This window comes from Diabrotica virgifera, chromosome 10, assembly GCF_917563875.1.
Source record: "Diabrotica virgifera virgifera chromosome 10, PGI_DIABVI_V3a".
Classification (NCBI taxonomy): Eukaryota; Metazoa; Arthropoda; class Insecta; order Coleoptera; family Chrysomelidae; genus Diabrotica; species Diabrotica virgifera.
The window spans coordinates 11,640,456-11,660,633 of record NC_065452.1 but is presented as its reverse complement, the minus strand read 5'-3'; the positions used below and the strand labels follow the sequence as shown (position 1 = coordinate 11,660,633).

The 20,178-nt window shown below is 31.7% G+C and overlaps 1 protein-coding gene across 4 annotated transcripts in view; it reads left to right on the top strand.

The window, feature by feature from the left end:
- The window catches only part of LOC126878529 (protein eiger), a 148,646-nt gene that overhangs the window by 98,209 nt on the left and 30,259 nt on the right, over positions 1-20,178 (top strand). For all 4 annotated transcript variants that reach the window (XM_050641288.1, XM_050641285.1, XM_050641287.1 and 1 more), the window contains exon 3: positions 3,657-3,864. In XM_050641288.1, coding sequence (XP_050497245.1) covers positions 3,657-3,864 — 208 coding nt within the window. The remainder of the gene's footprint in view (positions 1-3,656; positions 3,865-20,178) is intronic.

Here is a 20,178-nt window from a genome sequence, read left to right as displayed (position 1 = left end):
GCGAGATTTAAACGGATCATATAAAATTACATGTATTTCGGGTCAACTCAACTCTAGGCGGTTGGCCAACAAAAGGTTTTCAAATAATTATATTATAAAAATTCAATACTTCAGTCGACTGCTGGATTCTGAACTAGTTCTAGGCAAACGCAAGAGCCCGCGTCACATTTCACCATTTTAGTCTGTTTTAAATTTGCCGAACGAGTCGAGAGGAGGACTAAATTGCGATAAAGTGATATTTTATGCATTGTGATTTTTATATTAGTATATTAGCATATTAGTATGTTAAACTCCGAATAAAAAGTGTTACCACTATGGACCATCATAAAATTCTACACGTGTTATTATTTTGTCTGGTCACTATTTGGGTTTGATAGAACGCTTAGCATGCCGCCAGTGCCAAACAAAAATGAAAAATTTAGTAGTTTATGGAACGTTTTTATAGAAGTGGATGATAATTATGCATCATGCAATATTTGTAAGATAAAGCTGTCTTATAAAACGAGCACATCTAATTTAAAAAATACATGCAAGTACGCAAGCAGTCAAGTGACTCTAAAATTAAAAAATATAAATGTTAAACTGATTTGACTTTTTACCGACAGTATTATCATTATCATTATCAAGTAGATACACAGGGGCGTAACAGAAGCCCCCTCTGCATGAAGCTTGCAGGGGGCCCCAATCGATCAGAGGCCCCATCTTGTCGTCTGATATTATGTAAAAATCTGTTATATATTATTTTACGTGTGTATATATCCTTTCCGGTCTCTCGAACTTTTATGATGACGACAATAAACTATAATGCTTTGTACGTGACTATTGAAAGATTTGAGAATTGCAATTTGCCGAATTTTAGAACAATATTTCTAAATCTAGAAATGGGTTTCCTCTTTAATCTCACCTACGTTTAGTATTTCGATACATACAATTATTCAGAGATACATACAATATGTCAGGGGCCCATCTTTGGTCTAATATATGTAAAAATGTATTATTCGCATACATACGTTTTTTAAGCAGTGCAGTATTGCAAATGAAGTTGCCCATCCGAATTAATAAAATTGTAGATATATTCGCTGATAGTAGTGCACGAAGAAAGTTGTTCTTCTCATAGAATAATACTATGTACTAATGTAATCATTTAGTAATTTTTGTTCTATTTTATTCTATACCAATAAAAATAAAAAATATAAGTCGTCATAAACAATGCATGGATACACCAATAGTTCAGTAAATCACAGTTTTGGAGTGAAATTATCAGCGTCACGACGGACGTATTTGATTGACAATTTGGATTTAGGTTCAAGTTACACTCAACTTCAAAGTTGGTCTTATGCCATTGGTTGCTTCTACTTCCGGGGGTGACACCACTTCTTTGGGTCAAAAACATAAGTTTAAAATAAGGCCGGAAATGTATAAATTGACTAATTATAAGCAACTTTTGTTCTATGGAGTTTCTTTATCTATGTTAATACTTTCCAAGTCATTTACGAGTGAAAATGTTTATTTTTCAACAAAAAATCACGTTTTCAGAAGGGTTTTTTTTTCGAAAATAACTCAAAAATATATCGAATTAAATATTAGATATCTAAAAATATTTGTAGCAACAATGTAGCATATAAGATACAAAAAAATGGTGTACTTATTTATGAAGTCTATCGACACAGTAAAACCACAGTTGCAGCTCATGAAAAATGATTCTTATTCTTCCAATTCCAAATCGAATATTTCAACCTAAAATAACCAAAAAATTAAGCACTTTTCTGGACAAACTCATTAAAACTTTTTTAAATGTTACAAAAAAAAGCTTTATTATTTTTTAAAAAAGTTTCTAGCACCAAAACTAGACGAGTTACGCTCAAAATAAAGTTGGTCCCTTTTTGGTAAAAAAAAAATCGTGAAAATCTCCCCCTATTTCACACCCCAAATAAAATTTATCGTTAGCGCTTTACCATTTACTTTAAATATTTATTGTTTATATGATCTGTAAGTTTGACCGTTTGAAAGTTATTATTTTTGAAAAAATTTGATTTTATAGTAAAAAAAACTTTTTTTTTATTTTGGAAAAATGCCTTTTTTTTTAAATTATTTAAAAAGTATTAGTGATACGAAAAATCTCAAAGAGTAAAGAAATGTGGATTTTGCTTTTATAAATATGTTGGCTTTATTCTTAAAGACAAAAATTGGTTAATATATGGCTGTTTAAAATTTGCATATAGTCGTGATTAGTGACTCGTTCAAGCCCTTTCAACTAGAACCCTTTCAAAAATAAGCACTTTGAACTATTGAAACAAACGGCCATAAATGCTATGAAAAAAAATTTAGACTTTTTTTAACAAATAAACGTAACATAGAATCACAAAGGAAACATAAAATAGCATTTACAAAAATTTTTACATCCATGAGAAAAAATCGGCAAGGGGTAAAATTATCACAAAATTAAATGGCAATTCCATTTTTGCCAAGTGGCCTCAAAATTTTTATCGTCAAATTTAACCTTCATTGAAGGTCCAGGATGACTTCCACAGTCATACTTTTTTCCTAAAAACTCCAAAAAATAATATAAACATTTCAGATTTACAAATATAGTACCCATATAAAAATACTTACTTAACACAGACATCCGGTAATTTTTACCGGTTAAGATTTTTTATGTGTGCTGGAAAAGAAAATATTGACAATACGCACTACACGCTTTGACTAGCATTGTTATACAAACTACCCGAGAGGTACCGAGACACATGAACTTGTAAGTGGTGAAGTTACCATGAAATCCACATTTTGGGAATGGCCGCCGGTAAAAAATACCGGATCTCTGTAGTTAAGGGTTAAACCCCATAAATGTTTGTGTACGTTCCAATTAAACCATTATTGTGGTACCATTAGTTAAACACACAGTGTTTTTAAAACTTCTATACCTCTTAGTATTTTTTCGGTAAGCCACCTTTTATCGTTTTTAATACGTTTCAAAATATTCCTATAAATCAAATTATAAATAAATTTTCAGATTATTAACAGGTCTCTATTATAATCGTACTTACATATAATATATACAAATGCATATTGTGGTATATGTTGACAAATATACAAAATATCTCGATAAACACTGGCTTATCGAAAAAGTACTAGGAGGCAAAAAGTTTTAAAATATGGTGTTGAACTAATGGTACCACAATAATAATTTAATTGGAACGTGCACAAAATTTTGGGGGGTTTAAGGGAACAAAACCCCCATAAAATTTTTATGGGGGTGCACAAATTTCACTATATTTTTTTCATGTTCCTGCCATAAGAATGCCACATGTCCATTTTCAATAAAAAATCTACAGTAGTTTTCGATTTATTGAAAAAAATCGATTTTAATTTTGTAACTTCAAAGGGCTGTAACTTTTTTTATATGCACATAAGGTAAATTAGGTTCAATTGAACTATTTTTGGTCCCAGAATATGTGATTTAATTTATGACCTGCATTTTTGTTACACCCTGTATAATAAGAGCTCGTGGTTAAATATGTTTCAAATTCATTGATTGAATTAGAATCTACTAATACTTGTAGAAAAAAAAAAGAATAGGTATTGTAAGATGTGTCTGCTTCAACAAATTTTTTGCCGTTTTTTCTCGGATGCGGAAATTAAACCCATATATTTTGTAGGTCTCCTTGGCCTGTGTATCCGTATCCTTATGCTTCAACGCCTTCCTATAATAAAGCCAGCAGATCTAATACCAAACGGACAACGAAAACTCCCAATGTATTCTCAAGACGGTCAAGGGTAAAACACCATGAGGATGGCAACCGCCCTTTCAAGAGGGTCGTGAAGGTATCGAACTTGAAGCAAATGGGATCTTATCTGGACTCATATGTGAGTAAACATGTTTTATATATAAAGCGTCGTTTAGACACAGCGATAAATCCAGCAACTTATCCATATCAGTCGAGCTGTTGCAACTTATCGTTGTGTGTAAACGGTGCATCCAGCGATTTATCAAAGTTGGAGTTGGGTTGAAGTTGGTATCGGGTTGAATCAACTTAGTATCGATCGAGTTGTTTTAAATTTATCGTCGTGTCTAAACAGTACAGCGATTTATCATTGGAGTTGGGTTGCATCAATTTAGGAGAATCTTACCGTATTAGAATTTATTTACATATCCAATTAAATGTACAGGGTGATTGATTAGTGGGGTAAAGCTACGTAGATCCGTTATAGTAATAGATAGCAATAAAAGTTAATAACAAAAATTGTATCCAACTTTGAGATTCACATTTCAAAATTAATTAGAATGTTACAGAGGGTGTTCGATAACATAGTGGCAGAACAAACTTAATTTTTTTTTATTGGAACACCCTGTATTTTATTTTATATTCAAAATCTTCTTAACTTCGCCATTACAAATGTAAAGGATTGTTATGTTATACCATTGTTATACAGGGTATTTTACACAAATATAACCAATTTTATATGAAAATTGTAACAAGTTAACTCATTGTATAAATACAAATAGGCATAAAAGCAATGGATTATTGATGCCATTTTTTTTATTTATTATCAAAATTTTCATAAATTATTCTTCTTCTTCTTTTTGTATAGACATGACTGTCTGTTTTTTCAATGTGCCTCTAGTAAGTTGTCGTTTCATCGTTTCCGTGGTCTTACCACTGATCGTCTGCCTATTGGGAAACCGTCTCTCGCTGTCCTGACTACTCTGTTGTCATTCGGTTTATGTGGTCATTCCATTCTATTCTTCTGTTTCTTACCCTGTCTTCTGTCGTATATCTGCACTTCTAGCTCTGTCCCATAGAGTCTCACCATCGATTTTTCGAAGGGTTTTCATCTTCGCTGTTTCGAGCAATCTTTTTGTCCTCTCTGTGTCGGGTCGTGTTTCTGCCGCGTATGTCATTATTGTTCTGATGACTGTTTTGTAAATTCTGCCTTTCATATCTTTTTCGATATTTTTATTTCTCTATATTGTGTCATTCAGGCAACCTGCGGCTCTGTTTGCTCTATTAACTTGATCTTCCACTTCTGTTTCGAACCTTCTGTAGCTAAATAGTTTGATGTCTAGGTATTTAAACTCCATTACTTGTTCTATTATCTGACCTTCCAGCTCCAATTTAAAGCGTCGTTTAGACACAGCGATAAATTAAGCAACTTATCCATATCAGTCGAGCTGTTGCAACTTATCGTTGTGTGTAAACGGTGCATCCAGCGATTTATCAAAGTTGGAATTGGTTTGAAGTTGGTATCGGATTGAATCAATTTGTTGTGATGATCGAGTTGTTTTAATTTATCGTCGTGTCTAAACGGTACCCCGATTTATCGAAATTGGAGTTGGATTGCATCAATATGGTAGAATAATACCGAATTAGAATTTATTTACCTATCAAATTAAATGGTTACCATTAAGGGGATGGGTACGAACTTTCGGTACGTACTTTCGGCTTCAAAGCTATTTAAATGGGATTCATTTTTGTCGAAACCTGAGAAAACTAATAAGTATTTTTGAAAAATTTAAACGCAAAGAAAAATAAAAGTAAACTAATAAATTTAGACATAGGGAATGTTGTATACAAATTAAAGTACGGTAATGGTACTTTTTAATAGTGATATAAAATACAGGGTATCCCATTTAAATTTTACTGAAAAAATAATGTACTTGAGTTTTAACTCACCCTTTATTAGATATAAAGTAAATACGCAATATCAATCATTTTTAAAAATTTTGACAATAAATAAAAAAAATGGCATTAATAAACCATTGCCCCTGTGCTTATTTTTATTTATACAGTGAGTTGAACTTGTTACGATTTTCATATAAAATTGGTTATGACTTTGTAATTACCCTGTATAACATACCCAACCTTTATATTTTTGTTATGAAAAAAGTAACAGGATCTATTTGTTTAGGATGAAAACTAGTTATAATTCATTGAAGGGTCTAAAATGTACACAATGCTCCCCTCTTCAACTTGTTGTGGTCAATCACATCCCGATAAATCCACATCAACTTATCGCAGCGTCTAAACAGCGTTTCAATCATCAAAAAATCACAGCAACTTCATCGCAACTAGTTGCTGTGACTTATCGCTGTGTCTGAATGCCGCTTAAGGCAACGTTTAGACGCCGCGATAAATGCGAGCAATTTATCGTAACGATCGAGTTGTTTCAATTTATCGTTGTGTGTAAACGGTACATCGCAGCAATTTATCGCTGGTATAAATGCGAGCAATTAATTGTTACGATCTAGTTGTTTCAATTTATAATCAATCGAGACAATATTTCGCAGCGTTTAAACAAGCTTTCAAAAGAATCAATAAAACGTAGCAATTTATCGTCACAATAAATTGTTTGCATTTATCACGGCGTCTAAACGCTACTTAACATAAATAGTCTAGGAATACCGAATGTAATTTTTGGCCTTTGTCTAGTTTACAATATACAGGGTGTCCAGAAACTCTACCGACAAACGAAGACAGGAAATTCTTCAGATAATTTTAAGACAGTTTAACCCAATTCACCTAGTCCGAAAATGCTTCTTGAGGGAGCTAGAGCTCTTTGAAGATGGCGTCTTGTAATTAGTTTTTCCTAAATACCTCCAGAATGCTTCAATTTAGAAAAACGAAAATCGGTACGTTTATTTATCTTCCAGAGGTAAATCGATTTCACCCATTGCCAATTTCTAGTACCGATCATAGGCGTCCGTTTTGGGCAGGGCAAAGGTTATTTTATCACATAACTTTTTTATTTTTAACTTTTAAGCATTTTTGAAACTGGATTATTAAATTGTGAGGTATTCTAGTACTAAAAGGTACTCTTGGTTTAAGTCGGTAGGACAAACGGTTTTCTAGGAAAATCGATTTGAAAATTTTTCGTTTTCTGAATTTGAATAAAAATTGAAAAAAATTTCAAAAAATAACGGTGTATTTTACCAACTTAAAGCAAGAATAACTTTTAGTACTAGAATACCTCATAACTTAATAAACTCGAGTCAAAAATGCTTAAAAATTAAAGGCAAAAACGTTATGCGATAAAATAATCGTTGACCTACCCAAAATGGACGCATATAACCCGTACTAGAAATTCGCAATTAATGAAATCGATTCACCTCTGAAATATAAATAAACGTACCAGATTTCGGATTCCTAAATAGTTTCTTTTTGAAATTTTTTTTGGAAATTCAAAAACAGAAAAATTTTCAAATTGATTTTTCTATAAAACGGTGTATCCTATCGACCTAAAACAAGAGTACCTTTCAGTTGTAGAATACCTCACAATTTAATAATCCAGAATCAAAAATGCTTAAAAATTAAAGATAAAAAAGTTATGCGATAAAATAACTGTTGCCCTACCTATATCGGACGCCTATGACCGGTACTAGAAATTCGCAATGCATGGAGTCGATTTATCTCTGGAAGATAAATATGTGTACCAATTTTCGTTTTTCTCAATAGAAGCGTTCTGGAGTTATTTAAGAAAAACTAATTACAAGACGCCATCTTCAAAGAGCCCTAGCTCCCTTAGGAAGCATTTTCGGACTAGGTGAATTGAGTTAAAATATCTTAAAATTATCTGAGGAATCTCCTGTCTTCGTTTTTCGGTAGAGTTTCTGGACACCCTGTATAACCTTTAACAAAACTAATATAACGAATACATATTAAATCAAAAATTATACAGCCTGTCTGCGTAACTTGAACCATACGGGGAACTTTTTTATTAAACAATTTCACGAAAAAAAGATATTTTTCATAAAATTCTCCGAACAATGCCAATAAAACGCATTTTCGAATTTTAAATCGCTTATAACTTTAAAACTGTTAACTTTTGAGAAAAATGTCAAGAAACTTATTTTATTTAGAATATCCCAAAGAATCTAGAAAAAATATCTCTCGGATGAAAACTATAGATTTTTGAAATAGAGCGCGCCGCACCGGCAAAAAAATCGGATGGACATGCATATTTAACAATTAAAAAACAACGCTTTAAATTAAGGTTAGATACAATCACTCTTCAGAATCTTGAAGCTGAATGTTTAAACTTTAATTTAAATATCTGGCAACCTCAAAAATACTAATTGAAATATCAGTTTTTAGGCCTCGAAAATGCGTATTTTCGCATTTTTCAGATATTAAATCGCCTATAACTCGAAAACTATCAATTTTTGAGAAAATTTACAAGATAAGTTTCTTGTTTATAATGACCCACAAAACTTAGAAATATATGTTCCGGAGCAAAAAACGTGATCTCTTGTATTTGCTTAAAACATTTGTTTAAACAATTTCTGCCCAAAAATTCCGCCCGGCACCCTTCAGATTTATTTAAAGGGGATATTTTTTAATAGGAATTCATAAAGAAACCGAATCAGAAATTTTTCCAGACGGGAGCGGTCTCATCACATGGACTAATTATAAAAAAGTGAAAAAAATAGTGTATGTGTGAGGTCCGTAGACCCAGTAGAAGCGGAGTTGTAACTAATAAACAGCAGGTTCATATTAGTCAAATTCCAAATCGAATATTTCAACATAAAATAACCAAAAAATTAAGCACTTTTTGAGGAAAACTAATTAAAACTTTTTTAAAGCTTTAAAAAAATTATTCTTGTTTTTTGAAAAAGTATCTAGTATCATAGTATCAAAAATAAGCAAGTTACGCTCAAAATAAAGGTGGTCCCTTTTTTTTGTAAACGAAACGGGAAAATCACTCCCTAATTAGCATCTCAAATGAAATTAATTGTTACCGCTTCACATTGCTTTACTTATGTTGTATTTATATGATCTGTAAGTTTCATCAGTACGAAAGTGCTTATAAAACCACCAAAAGCTTGGTTTTTTGTTGACAAATGAACATATTCACTCGCAAATAACACGAAAAGTATTGACTTAGTGAAAAAACTGTATAGAACAAAAGTTGCTTAGAATTAATCAGTTTATCCACTTCCGGACTTATTTTAAAGGTTTATTTTTTCATCCCCAAAAATGGGTGAAAGTCACCCCCAGTGTAAAATCACACATCGGCACAATATCAGTTGTTTTGTTTGACATGTTAACTACGTGTATGCCAAATTTCATGCCAATCCAGACCTCTTCCTGCATTTTCTCTAAATAAACCTTCGTATCTTCATATTTTTCCATTCGATTTTGAAGTTTCAAGAAATTTTCTTTTTATTGATTTTATTATCTCATTTCGTTCTACTATCTGTTCATTGTGTTGTTTTTCTTTTAAATTTTTTAAAGCGAATAAAAAATAAGGTGATTTCAAAATTTTTTTGTGTTGTCAACTAAAATCAATATGTAGGTTCAAGAAACTTCAGTCATAGAATCCATTAAAATGCGTTTTCAAGGGGTTAAATATCAAACATTTTTCCGGACCCCGCCTTCCGCTGGGGGGTAAACCAGGCAGGGGGCCCCCAGATCACCTTTGCCCCGGGGCCCCTAAAATCGTAGTTACGGCCCTGAACGGCGACCACCCTATCTGTGATTATTAATCGATCCAGTTTGCCAGAAGTTACGTTAAAAATATGCGCAATAGACAAAGTCTGCAATTTATATTTATATTTTTATACAGCGTGTCTACTTAAGTTGGAAACATATGGGAAACTTTTTTGTTATTTATTTTACGAAAAAAAGTTATTCTTTATAAAAAGTTCTGCATGCTCTAGAACCTAAGATTCAATCATCAGATATCAAATTTTGTCAATATTATACGAGGTATGTCAAAAAATATGAACTTAGTTCAAGAGTAAAGTACCTTTATTTCTCTCAATATCGAAAATTCTTATTATGAAAAGTTGTTTGGAAATAAAAACTAAGATCAAATGAAGACCTTGGGACCAGAAGGGGGCATGCCACCAAACAATATTTTGGAGAAAACATCATTTTAAACTTATTTTCAAATCCTGAAATCCAATTTTTAAATTTTTCTTGGTAGTAAGGCCCATAATCGTTTGGTAATATGATAATAAATACACAATAAAAGTAACACAAATGTTTATTTAACGGTTTTTGAGTTTTTGAACATTTTTTGAAAAAATATGAGGCTTATCCCCTTTTGTATAAAAAATTATATTCTAAAATATTGACATAAAATGCAACAATAAAATAATTCAGTTGTCAAAATTTTCAATATCTGAAAAGTCGTCCAAATATTTAATGTCTTCCAGTGGTCCATTATTCTCAATATCTGGTAGAATCTGTTGGCAAGCACCAATTTCTGCCTACACTGTTTTTTGCAACCGCAAGGTGCACCGAATTTTTTTGGTTCTATTTTCTTCCCTTTTGTATTTATATACATATTTGTAAACTAGATTTTTTTTAGTCTTGCGCTTAATTTTTATGCCGCTGGGTATCCTTGTGTCTCCGTCTAGAAGGCGCCTTTTTTCTGGAGTTGGCAAGAGAACTCGAGAAGTTTGTGGGGTATAAACCTATTCATTTTCCTATAATAAAGTAGGTATTTTACTAAAAAGGGATAAGCCACAAAAAACATTTAGAACAATCCTAATATTTTTAGGTTCGAAAAATATAACATAAGGGGACAAGCCACACGTTTAATAAACTTACTGGTCCTGAGTTTATATTTTCCCAATCACTGCTACTTCCGGATACTGTATAGTCTTTGTCATCTTCGCTTTTATTTAAAAACGAATCTTGGTCACTGTGTTCAGAATTAAACTCAGAAAAGTCTATTTTCCGTTTACATGCACGGGAATGTTCCGCCACCAAGTCGATTACTACTGTGGCTTGTCTCCTTCTGTTGAAATATAAAGTAATGGTGACACAACGGGACTTAACTACAGCTGCGCCATCTATGAGAAAACTGCTGAAATTTTCTGTTTGGGACATTAATATGGTCTTAAAGTGTGCGATTTCTACTTTAACTCATTTTTGACGAAATTGTGGCTTGTCCCCTTCTGGTCCCAAGGTCTTCAAATATGCAATTACATGCTTCTAATTGGAAAAAAATATTTTCCAAATTTTTCTCAAATTTATTGATACTTCGTTTTTATTTATTACACATACGATAACTGTTTTATTATTACTTTTACGAAAAAAAAGGTATTCTTTATAAAAAGCTCTGTATGTCCTAAGACCGAAGATGCAACCATCAGATATCACATTTTATTAATTTTATACGAGGTATGTCAAATAATATGAATTTCACTCAAGAGTAAAGTACCTTTATTTTTCACAATATTGAAAACGGTTATTAAAAAAGTTGTTTAGAATTAAGAACTGTGTTTCAATATGCAATTACATCCTTCTAATTGAAATATTGTGAAATATAAAGGTACTATAATCTTGAGCGAATTTCACATTTTTTGACACACCTCGTATAAAATTAATAAAAGTTGATATATCATGGTTGTGTCTTAGATTTTAGACCATGAAAAGTTTTTTTATGAAGAATAATTTTTTTTCGTAAAATGAATAATAAACGAGTTATCATATTTGTAATAATTAAAAACGATGTTGGGTATCCATAAATATGAGAATTTTTTTTTTTCAATTAGAAGCATGTAATTGCATATTTGATCTTAGAAATTGATCTTAGATATTGAGAGAAATAAAGGTACTTTACCCTTGACCGAAATTCATATTTTTTGACATACCTCGTATAATATTGAGAAAATTTTATATCTGATGATTGAATCTTAGGTTTTGGGGCATGCGGAACTTTTTATAAAGAATAACTTTTTTTCGTAAAATTAATAATAAAAAAGTTTCTTACATGTTTCCAACTTAAGTAGACACGCTGTATATGTAAATATATTCATGATGTATTATGTTATAAAAACCTTTGCTACTTTCAAAGCCCAAGAAAGATTCCCTACTTCTGCATTATACTGTATAATAATCTAAGTAATCTATAAATTTCATTGTTTGCTGAAGAAACATACTAAATCTTGCAAATTCAACGCAACAAGACAACATTCAAGCACAGCATTGCAGCGCTAAATCTCTCCCATTACTCATTCCATACGGAGTAGCTCGCCATTGCTCGCGTCATTGGAGAGAACGGCATTTATTCCCGTGGGAAGTAGCGAACTTGAATGGCTAACGTCGTTATGCATTATATTTATTGATCTAAACTGGGGCCTGCCTTCGAGGCTTAAAAGCTCTTAACACGCCGAACTGCACAACCGAATTGTGGAAAGTAAAATTCCACAGATGACGTCCGTAAATAGGCCAGTCGGCTGGATTTTTCGGTGTCAATGAGATCAACGGGATCTTAGGATCAAAAAATTAGCACAAACAGGTGTTTTCAAATACACTGACCTGCAAAAGTAATCAGACTCGTCAAACTTCATAGTCTTCTCCTTTTAGTTTTATTGAATTTCCCTGTACAGAGAGAGTCTGTAAAGTGGAATAAATTCAATATCTCAAATACTAATTGTTTTTTTGGAAAATGCTCAGACCCGTCGATTAGTATTTCAAATTGTCCTTTTTGACATTCAATAATAATGTATACAGGGTGTCCCAATTTAGAGATATGACGTCATCGTCGATTTTCTTAAATGGCAACACTGTCATTTTGATAGCTAATTTGATAGGGTTTGTAAAGTTATACATAACTGCAAAATATCAAATTTTTATTCTCTACCATTTACAAGATAATAGAAAATAACAAAGTTATATCTGTAATTTGGAATATATTCAATAATTAAAATACTAACTGTTTTTTTGAAAAATTCTCAGACCCGTCGATTAGTATATCAAATTGTCCTTTTTGACATATAATAATAATGTATACAGGGTGTCCCAATTTAGAGATATGACGTCATCGTTGATTTTCTTAAATGGCAACACTGTCATTTTTATAGCTATTTTGATAGGGTGTGTAAAGTTATACACAACTGCAAAATTTCAAATTTGTATTCTCTACCATTTAGATGATAATAAAAAATAACAAAGTTATGAAAAAGAAGTAATCAACTAATAATTGAATTTAATTATTTCAATAAATTAAGCAAAAACTCATAATGTTGCCCTCAATTATTGTCAAATTGTCAATGGGCAACGTTATGAGCATTTTCTTAATTGAAATAAATAAATTCAATTATTATTTGATTACTTTTTGTTCTTCATAACTTTGTTATTTTTTATTATCTTGTAAATGGTAGGGAATAAAAATTTGAAATTTTTCAGATGTGTATAACTTTACACACGATATCAAAATAGCTATCAAAATGATAGTGTTGCCATTTAAGAAAATCAACGATGACGTCATATCTCTAAATTGGGACACCCTGTATACATTATTATTATATGTCAAAAATGACAATTTGATATACTAATCGACGGGTCTGAGCATTTTTCAAAAAAACAGTTAGTATTTTAATTATTGAATATATTCCAAATTACAGATATAACTTTGTTATTTTCTCTTATCTTGTAAATGGTAGAGAATAAAAATTTGATATTTTGCAGTTATGTATAACTTTACAAACCCTATCAAATTAGCTATCAAAATGACAGTGTTGCCATTTAAGAAAATCGACGATGACGTCATATCTCTAAATTGGGACACCCTGTATACATTTTTATTGAATGTCAAAAAGGACAATTTGAAATACTAATCGACAGGTCTGAGCATTTTCCAAAAAAACAATTAGTATTTGAGATATTGAATTTATTCCACTTTACAGACTCTCTCTGTATAATAGTTACAAGAATAAAAAACCGCTAAGCGCCGTAAAAATGACTGGCGCATAAAATATTCCAGCTACAAAAGAGCTGATTATGAACATTACGTGGTGCGAAAATGTCTTTTCATTTTATGGAAAATAAAATTCTAGTTTTATTTTGAAAGATTTTTTCGATAATATTTGCTAAATTTGAAGTAAAACACGCCACAAAAGAGAACTTTGATACAGTTTTCATTTTGAGGCTATTTTGGGCGCATTTTACTTCAAAGGACATCACACACATCTTATGGAAAATATAATGTCACTCAAATTCAATAAAATTTATACGAATAGATTCGTTTTAAATTAACGGTCAAATCTTATCATTGTGTCAACTCCATATTTTCAATAATAAGAGCAGAAATTAATATAAATAAATCTGAAATCAAATGGATACGTACATAAGTTAGAGAGAGAAAAAATATTTTATAATACCCAAATTGTCGGTACTCCATAAATCAGCGGATTAGTTTCACTAATCCGCTTAGGCCCAGCGGGGATTAAGCTCTTTTGAATAGCACCCAGAGCAATAGTGATTGTAACTGACACTTTTACTGACTAAAAAATTTGATTTCGATAAACTTTAATTGCAATTTGCGACGTAATTAATCATAATTAAGAGTTGGCACAATGATAAGATTTAACCGTTAATTTAAAACGAATCTATTCGTATAAATTTTATTGAATTTGAGTGACATTATATTTTCCATAAGATGTGTGCGATGTCCTTTAGCAAATAATATGGAAAAAAAGAATGTGTGTACTTTGTACGCTCGTAAGAAGTTATACTTCTATTATATGATTTCAACGAAATCAATATACTTTAAACAGTTTCTCTACTACTTTCCAAATATTTTTATTAAAACAATACCAAAAATTAAAAAGATAAAAGAATAAAACACACACAAACACATTGAAAAATGCCACAAATGATTTCTGAACAATAATTGTTGCCAAAAATTTTAATTAAATACGTATTTTCTGAAAAAAATTATATAATAATGCATAATACAATCATAAAAATCTATAAAAAAAAATAAAAAAAATGATATAACTTGCTTTGGGCTTGAACCTACTTCCCGTGTATCCCGCCGTACGAGAGTCGAAGCGATTTCAAACTGCATCACCTTCGCGTATACGTCATGTGGGAATATAATACACAAACTGAACAACTTTTTGACATTTTGTTTGTATGAATTTTTATTGGTTTGATTTTTGTCGAATTAAAATACAACAATATATAGAGTAAGAAAACGATACATTAGATGAAAATTTGTAGAAAGTTTGTTCGTAATCAGATTATGTAAATTAAAGCATTGCCTACTAGGGGTATAGCATAGCAAGTACTAGGTAAGTACATTATTTTTTTTACATTTTCCAAATAGGTATGAAAATAATTTTTTATTGGAATACAACTGAAACATTTAAAAAGTCACTATAATTATAAATTTGATTTTATTTCTGTCCTTACAACAATAAAAACTAATATATTATACAACATTTTTGTTTACCGATAACCTCCATATTGAACAATTATTGACAGATCATTTCAACACCCAATCAGAGCCCGTATAAAGACTAATACAAAACTGTCGGTGTGCGCATGCGCGCAGATCAATATAAATTCACCCTCAATCTCAATCGCGCCTAAAGAAGTATAACTTCAAAAATCTTTCAAAATAAAACTAGAATTTTATTTTCCATCAAAATGAAAATACATTTTTGCGCCACGTAATATTCATACCAGCTTTTTTGTAAATGGAATATTTTATGCGCCACTCATTTTTACGGAGTTTAGCGGTTTTTTATTCTTGTATCAGGAGTTTTTCAAAGTTTTTTATAAATTAAATATATGAAGTTGAATGTAATGTTCCTCGATTACACGTTAAGCGTTGTAAATGGTCGCCTTTGTCACATTCTCCCCCAAATGATCTAGTTATTACGACACCAGACTTGTGATAAGACAATCCGAGTTCATATCCCAGCCATCCTAATAATTATGACCGGCAAGTGAACTCGGATTGTCCAATAAAACTTAGCGTCGTAACCACTATAACTACATAAACCATTTCGGCGATAATGTTTAAATTTATTATATTTTTGGGGCTCGATAACTTCTGAACGGCTTCACCGATTTTGATCACTAAACATGAGTTTGCAACGTATTGACAAGTAGTATCTGATGTATCCAAGGTCAAATATGATAACTGAAGGTAATACAGGAATTATTGAGCTTGAAAACCCGTTTTTCCCATAAGAAATAGATTTGATCATACTTTTAAAGCCTACAACTTAAAAATTAGAATTTTCCCAGATATGAGGTATACACAGATAGACGCGTCTAGAGTCCTCCTACAAACGCCTAGTTATTGGCACAATTCGTAGGTTAAATTTTTGAGTAATTGTCGAAAAACCAAAATTTTCAAAGTTTAATTTTTCTATTTTTCGGCTGTACTGAGCTGCGTGTAGGTACGATCTTGACCGCTTAGGCACCATTTGAAAGCTTAACTCAAAGCTATTGATTTGGTGTATTTCTGGTTTTTCTGTCTCTCCTTGAACCTAAGATATGTACGCCCAAAAAATATGCAATTTTGTATTTTCCTAGCCCTATAGCTGGCTTATAGGTGGTCAAAAGTCACAAACTACACCGGTTCTGAATCGGCCCTGACCCCCTCTTGAAACACAGAAAAAAATTCAGATCGGTGTAACTTTTCCACACACATAAATATACATACATACATACATACATATACAGAGAGAGTCTGTAAAGTGGAATAAATTCAATATCTCAAATACTAATTGTCTTTTTGGAAAATGCTCAGACCCGTCGATTAGTATTTCAAATTGTCCTTTTTGACATTCAATAATAATGTATACAGGGTGTCCCAATTTAGAGATATGACGTCATCGTCGATTTTCTTAAATGGCAACACTGTCATTTTGATAGCTAATTTGATAGGGTTTGTAAAGTTATACATAACTGCAAAATATCAAATTTTTATTCTCTACCATTTACAAGATAATAGAAAATAACAAAGTTATATCTGTAATTTGGAATATATTCAATAATTAAAATACTAACTGTTTTTTTGAAAAATGCTCAGACCCGTCGATTAGTATATCAAATTGTCCTTTTTGACATATAATAATAATGTATACAGGGTGTCCCAATTTAGAGATATGACGTCATCGTTGATTTTCTTAAATGGCAACACTGTCATTTTGATAGCTATTTTGATAGGGTGTGTAAAGTTATACACAACTGCAAAATTTCAAATTTGTATTCTCTACCATTTAGATGATAATAAAAAATAACAAAGTTATGAAAAAGAAGTAATCAACTAATAATTGAATTTAATTATTTCAATAAATTAAGCAAAAACTCATAATGTTGCCCTCAATTATTGTCAAATTGTCAATGGGCAACGTTATGAGCATTTGCTTAATTGAAATAAATAAATTCAATTATTATTTGATTACTTCTTGTTCTTCATAACTTTATTTTTTATTATCTTGTAAATGGTAGGGAATAAAATTTTGAAATTTTTCAGATGTGTATAACTTTACACACGCTATCAAAATAGCTATCAAAATGATAGTGTTGCCATTTAAGAAAATCAACGATGACGTCATATCTCTAAATTGGGACACCCTGTATACATTATTATTATATGTCAAAAATGACAATTTGATATACTAATCGACGGGTCTGAGCATTTTTCAAAAAAACAGTTAGTATTTTAATTATTGAATATATTCCAAATTACAGATATAACTTTGTTATTTTCTATTATCTTGTAAATGGTAGAGAAAAAAAATTTGATATTTTGCAGTTATGTATAACTTTACAAACCCTATCAAATTAGCTATCAAAATGACAGTGTTGCCATTTAAGAAAATCGACGATGACGTCATATCTCTAAATTGGGACACCCTGTATACATTTTTATTGAATGTCAAAAAGGACAATTTGAAATACTAATCGACGAGTCTGAGCATTTTCCAAAAAAACAATTAGTATTTGAGATATTGAATTTATTCCACTTTACAGACTCTCTCTGTATACATACATACATACATACATACATACATACATACATACATATCTACAAACATTTTCCCCTTTTTAAATAAAAATTGAGTCATACTTCTGACCTCGGTAACTTTTGAATGGTATAACCGATTTTTAAAATTAGACATGCGTTGGAAAGGTAATGATCAGTACTATCAGAAGTCGCATAGGTCGGACTTAAATTTTTGAAATTTTTGTGAGTTTTGGAGACGAGAACGAAAAACAGACCTAAATGGGAAGGGCCGTAAAATCCACCACTTGGACCAAAATGGAGGGTTGACATATGGATGGGCGAGTCTTTTCCTAAACTTCAAGATGGGATTTGGCCCAATTTTCAATTTAGTCAGATTTAGAAAATCGAAAATTTCGTGTATACAGGGTGTCCCAGACTAAATTAGCCAGGCTATTTCTCTTAAACGAATAGAGATTTTCGAATGGGACAAAAACTGATCTATTCCATTTGTAATACACTGTAATATGGCGTGGAAAAAATCATCCCCTAAATATTCATCCCTTAGTTACAACCCCTAACTTAAATTTTTTTAATAGCACCCTGTACATTTTTTTATAGTTTTGGATGTGGTCTTCGATCGTCTATTCAACACATTTTTTAAAAATAAAATCGGTTTGTAAATAATCAAGAAAGCATCAGTTTATTTTTGTTAATTATGTGTCACAGACTAATTTATCCAGTCTATATTTCTTAAACGAATAAAGATTTTCGAATGGGACAAAAACTGATCTATTCCATTTTTAATACACTTTAATATGGTGTAGAAGAATAACCATCCCCTACATATTCATCCCTTAGTTACAAGGTGCTATTCAATACAAATTAAAGTTAGGGGTTGTAACTAAGGGATGAATATTTAGGAGATGATTTTTTTCTACGCCATATTAAAGTGTATTACAAATGGAATAGATTAGTTTTTGTCCCATTCGAAAATCTTTATTCTTTTAAGAAATATAGCCTAGATAAATTAGTCTGGGACACATAATTATCAAAAACAAACTGATATTTTTCTTGATTACTTACTAACAGATTTTAGTTTTAAAAAATGTGTTGAATAGACGATCGAAGACCACCACATCCAAATTTATAAAAAATTGTACAGGCTGCTATTAAAAAAATTAAAGTGAGGGGTTGTAACTAAGGGATGAATATTTAGGGGAGAATTTTTTTCTACGCCATATTAAAGTGTATTACAAATGGAATAGATTAGTTTTCGTCCCATTCGAAAATCTTTATTCTTTTAAGAAATATAGCCTAGATAAATTAGTCTGGGACACATAATTATCAAAAACAAACTGATATTTTTCTTGATTACTTACTAACAGATTTTATTTTTAAAAAATGTGTTGAATAGACGATCGAAGACCACATCCAAAACTATAAAAAAATGTACAGGCTGCTATTAAAAAAATTAAAGTGAGGGGTTGTAACTAAGGGATGAATATTTAGGGGATGATTTTTTCTACGCCACATTACAGTGTATTACAAATGGAATAGATCAGTTTTTGTCCCATTCGAAAATCTCTATTCGTTTAAGAGATATAGCCTGGCTAAATTAGTCTGGGACACCCTGTATATAGTGTCGCATGTAGGGGTATTGTGCGCCACTGACGAGAACTGCCGTTCTCTGGTAAAATTACCGAGGCTTGTTCAATTGAAACGCATTTTTGATCCAGAAAAAAAATTATTGACAAACATCATCATTCCATCTTCGCTTGTCCACTGCTGGACATAGATCTCCCTCATAATTTTCCATCTATTTCAATCTTGTGGCTCTTGCATCCAATTCCTATGACAACGTTTTAGACCATCAGTCCAACTTGTTGGTGGACGATCTCTGCTTCAGTAGGTATCATCTCTTGGTCTCCACTTCATTATCCAATTTCTTTAGTGATACTATACTTGTTTGAAGACGCTTGTGTATAATCAAGCCGGTTCCTTCCAAGGAATTTTGTCGTCACCTACATGGTACAAATTATGTCCGGATTTTAGTTTAATTAATTGTTCGCCACGTCTTCTGACTTCGCTGAGACCGACTATGTCTCACTTTGTTTTCTAGTTGGCATTCAAGTTCAGTAAATGTCATTTTATGCGGGTAACTTTTTCCTGTCTTTGTCAATTTTTTGTCCTCCCCAGAATCCGAGTCCATGGGACAGACTGATAATTTATCAGTACAAGACTCTCGAAATAATTTCCTACTTGCCTGGGGTATTTGCTTCTTTTCAACTGACATTTTCATGAGGGGTATTTATCCTTTAAACACCACGCTGGCTAGACGTGTTGGTCAGTTTTGGTTTCAGCTGCCCATTCTGGGTCCGACGGTGTTTGCGGCCGCCCACTCTGGATCAGGCGCCGCGGTTGTGATCTTAATACTATCCCTAAAATCAAGGGTTGCCAACTCCGCCATCTTCGCCG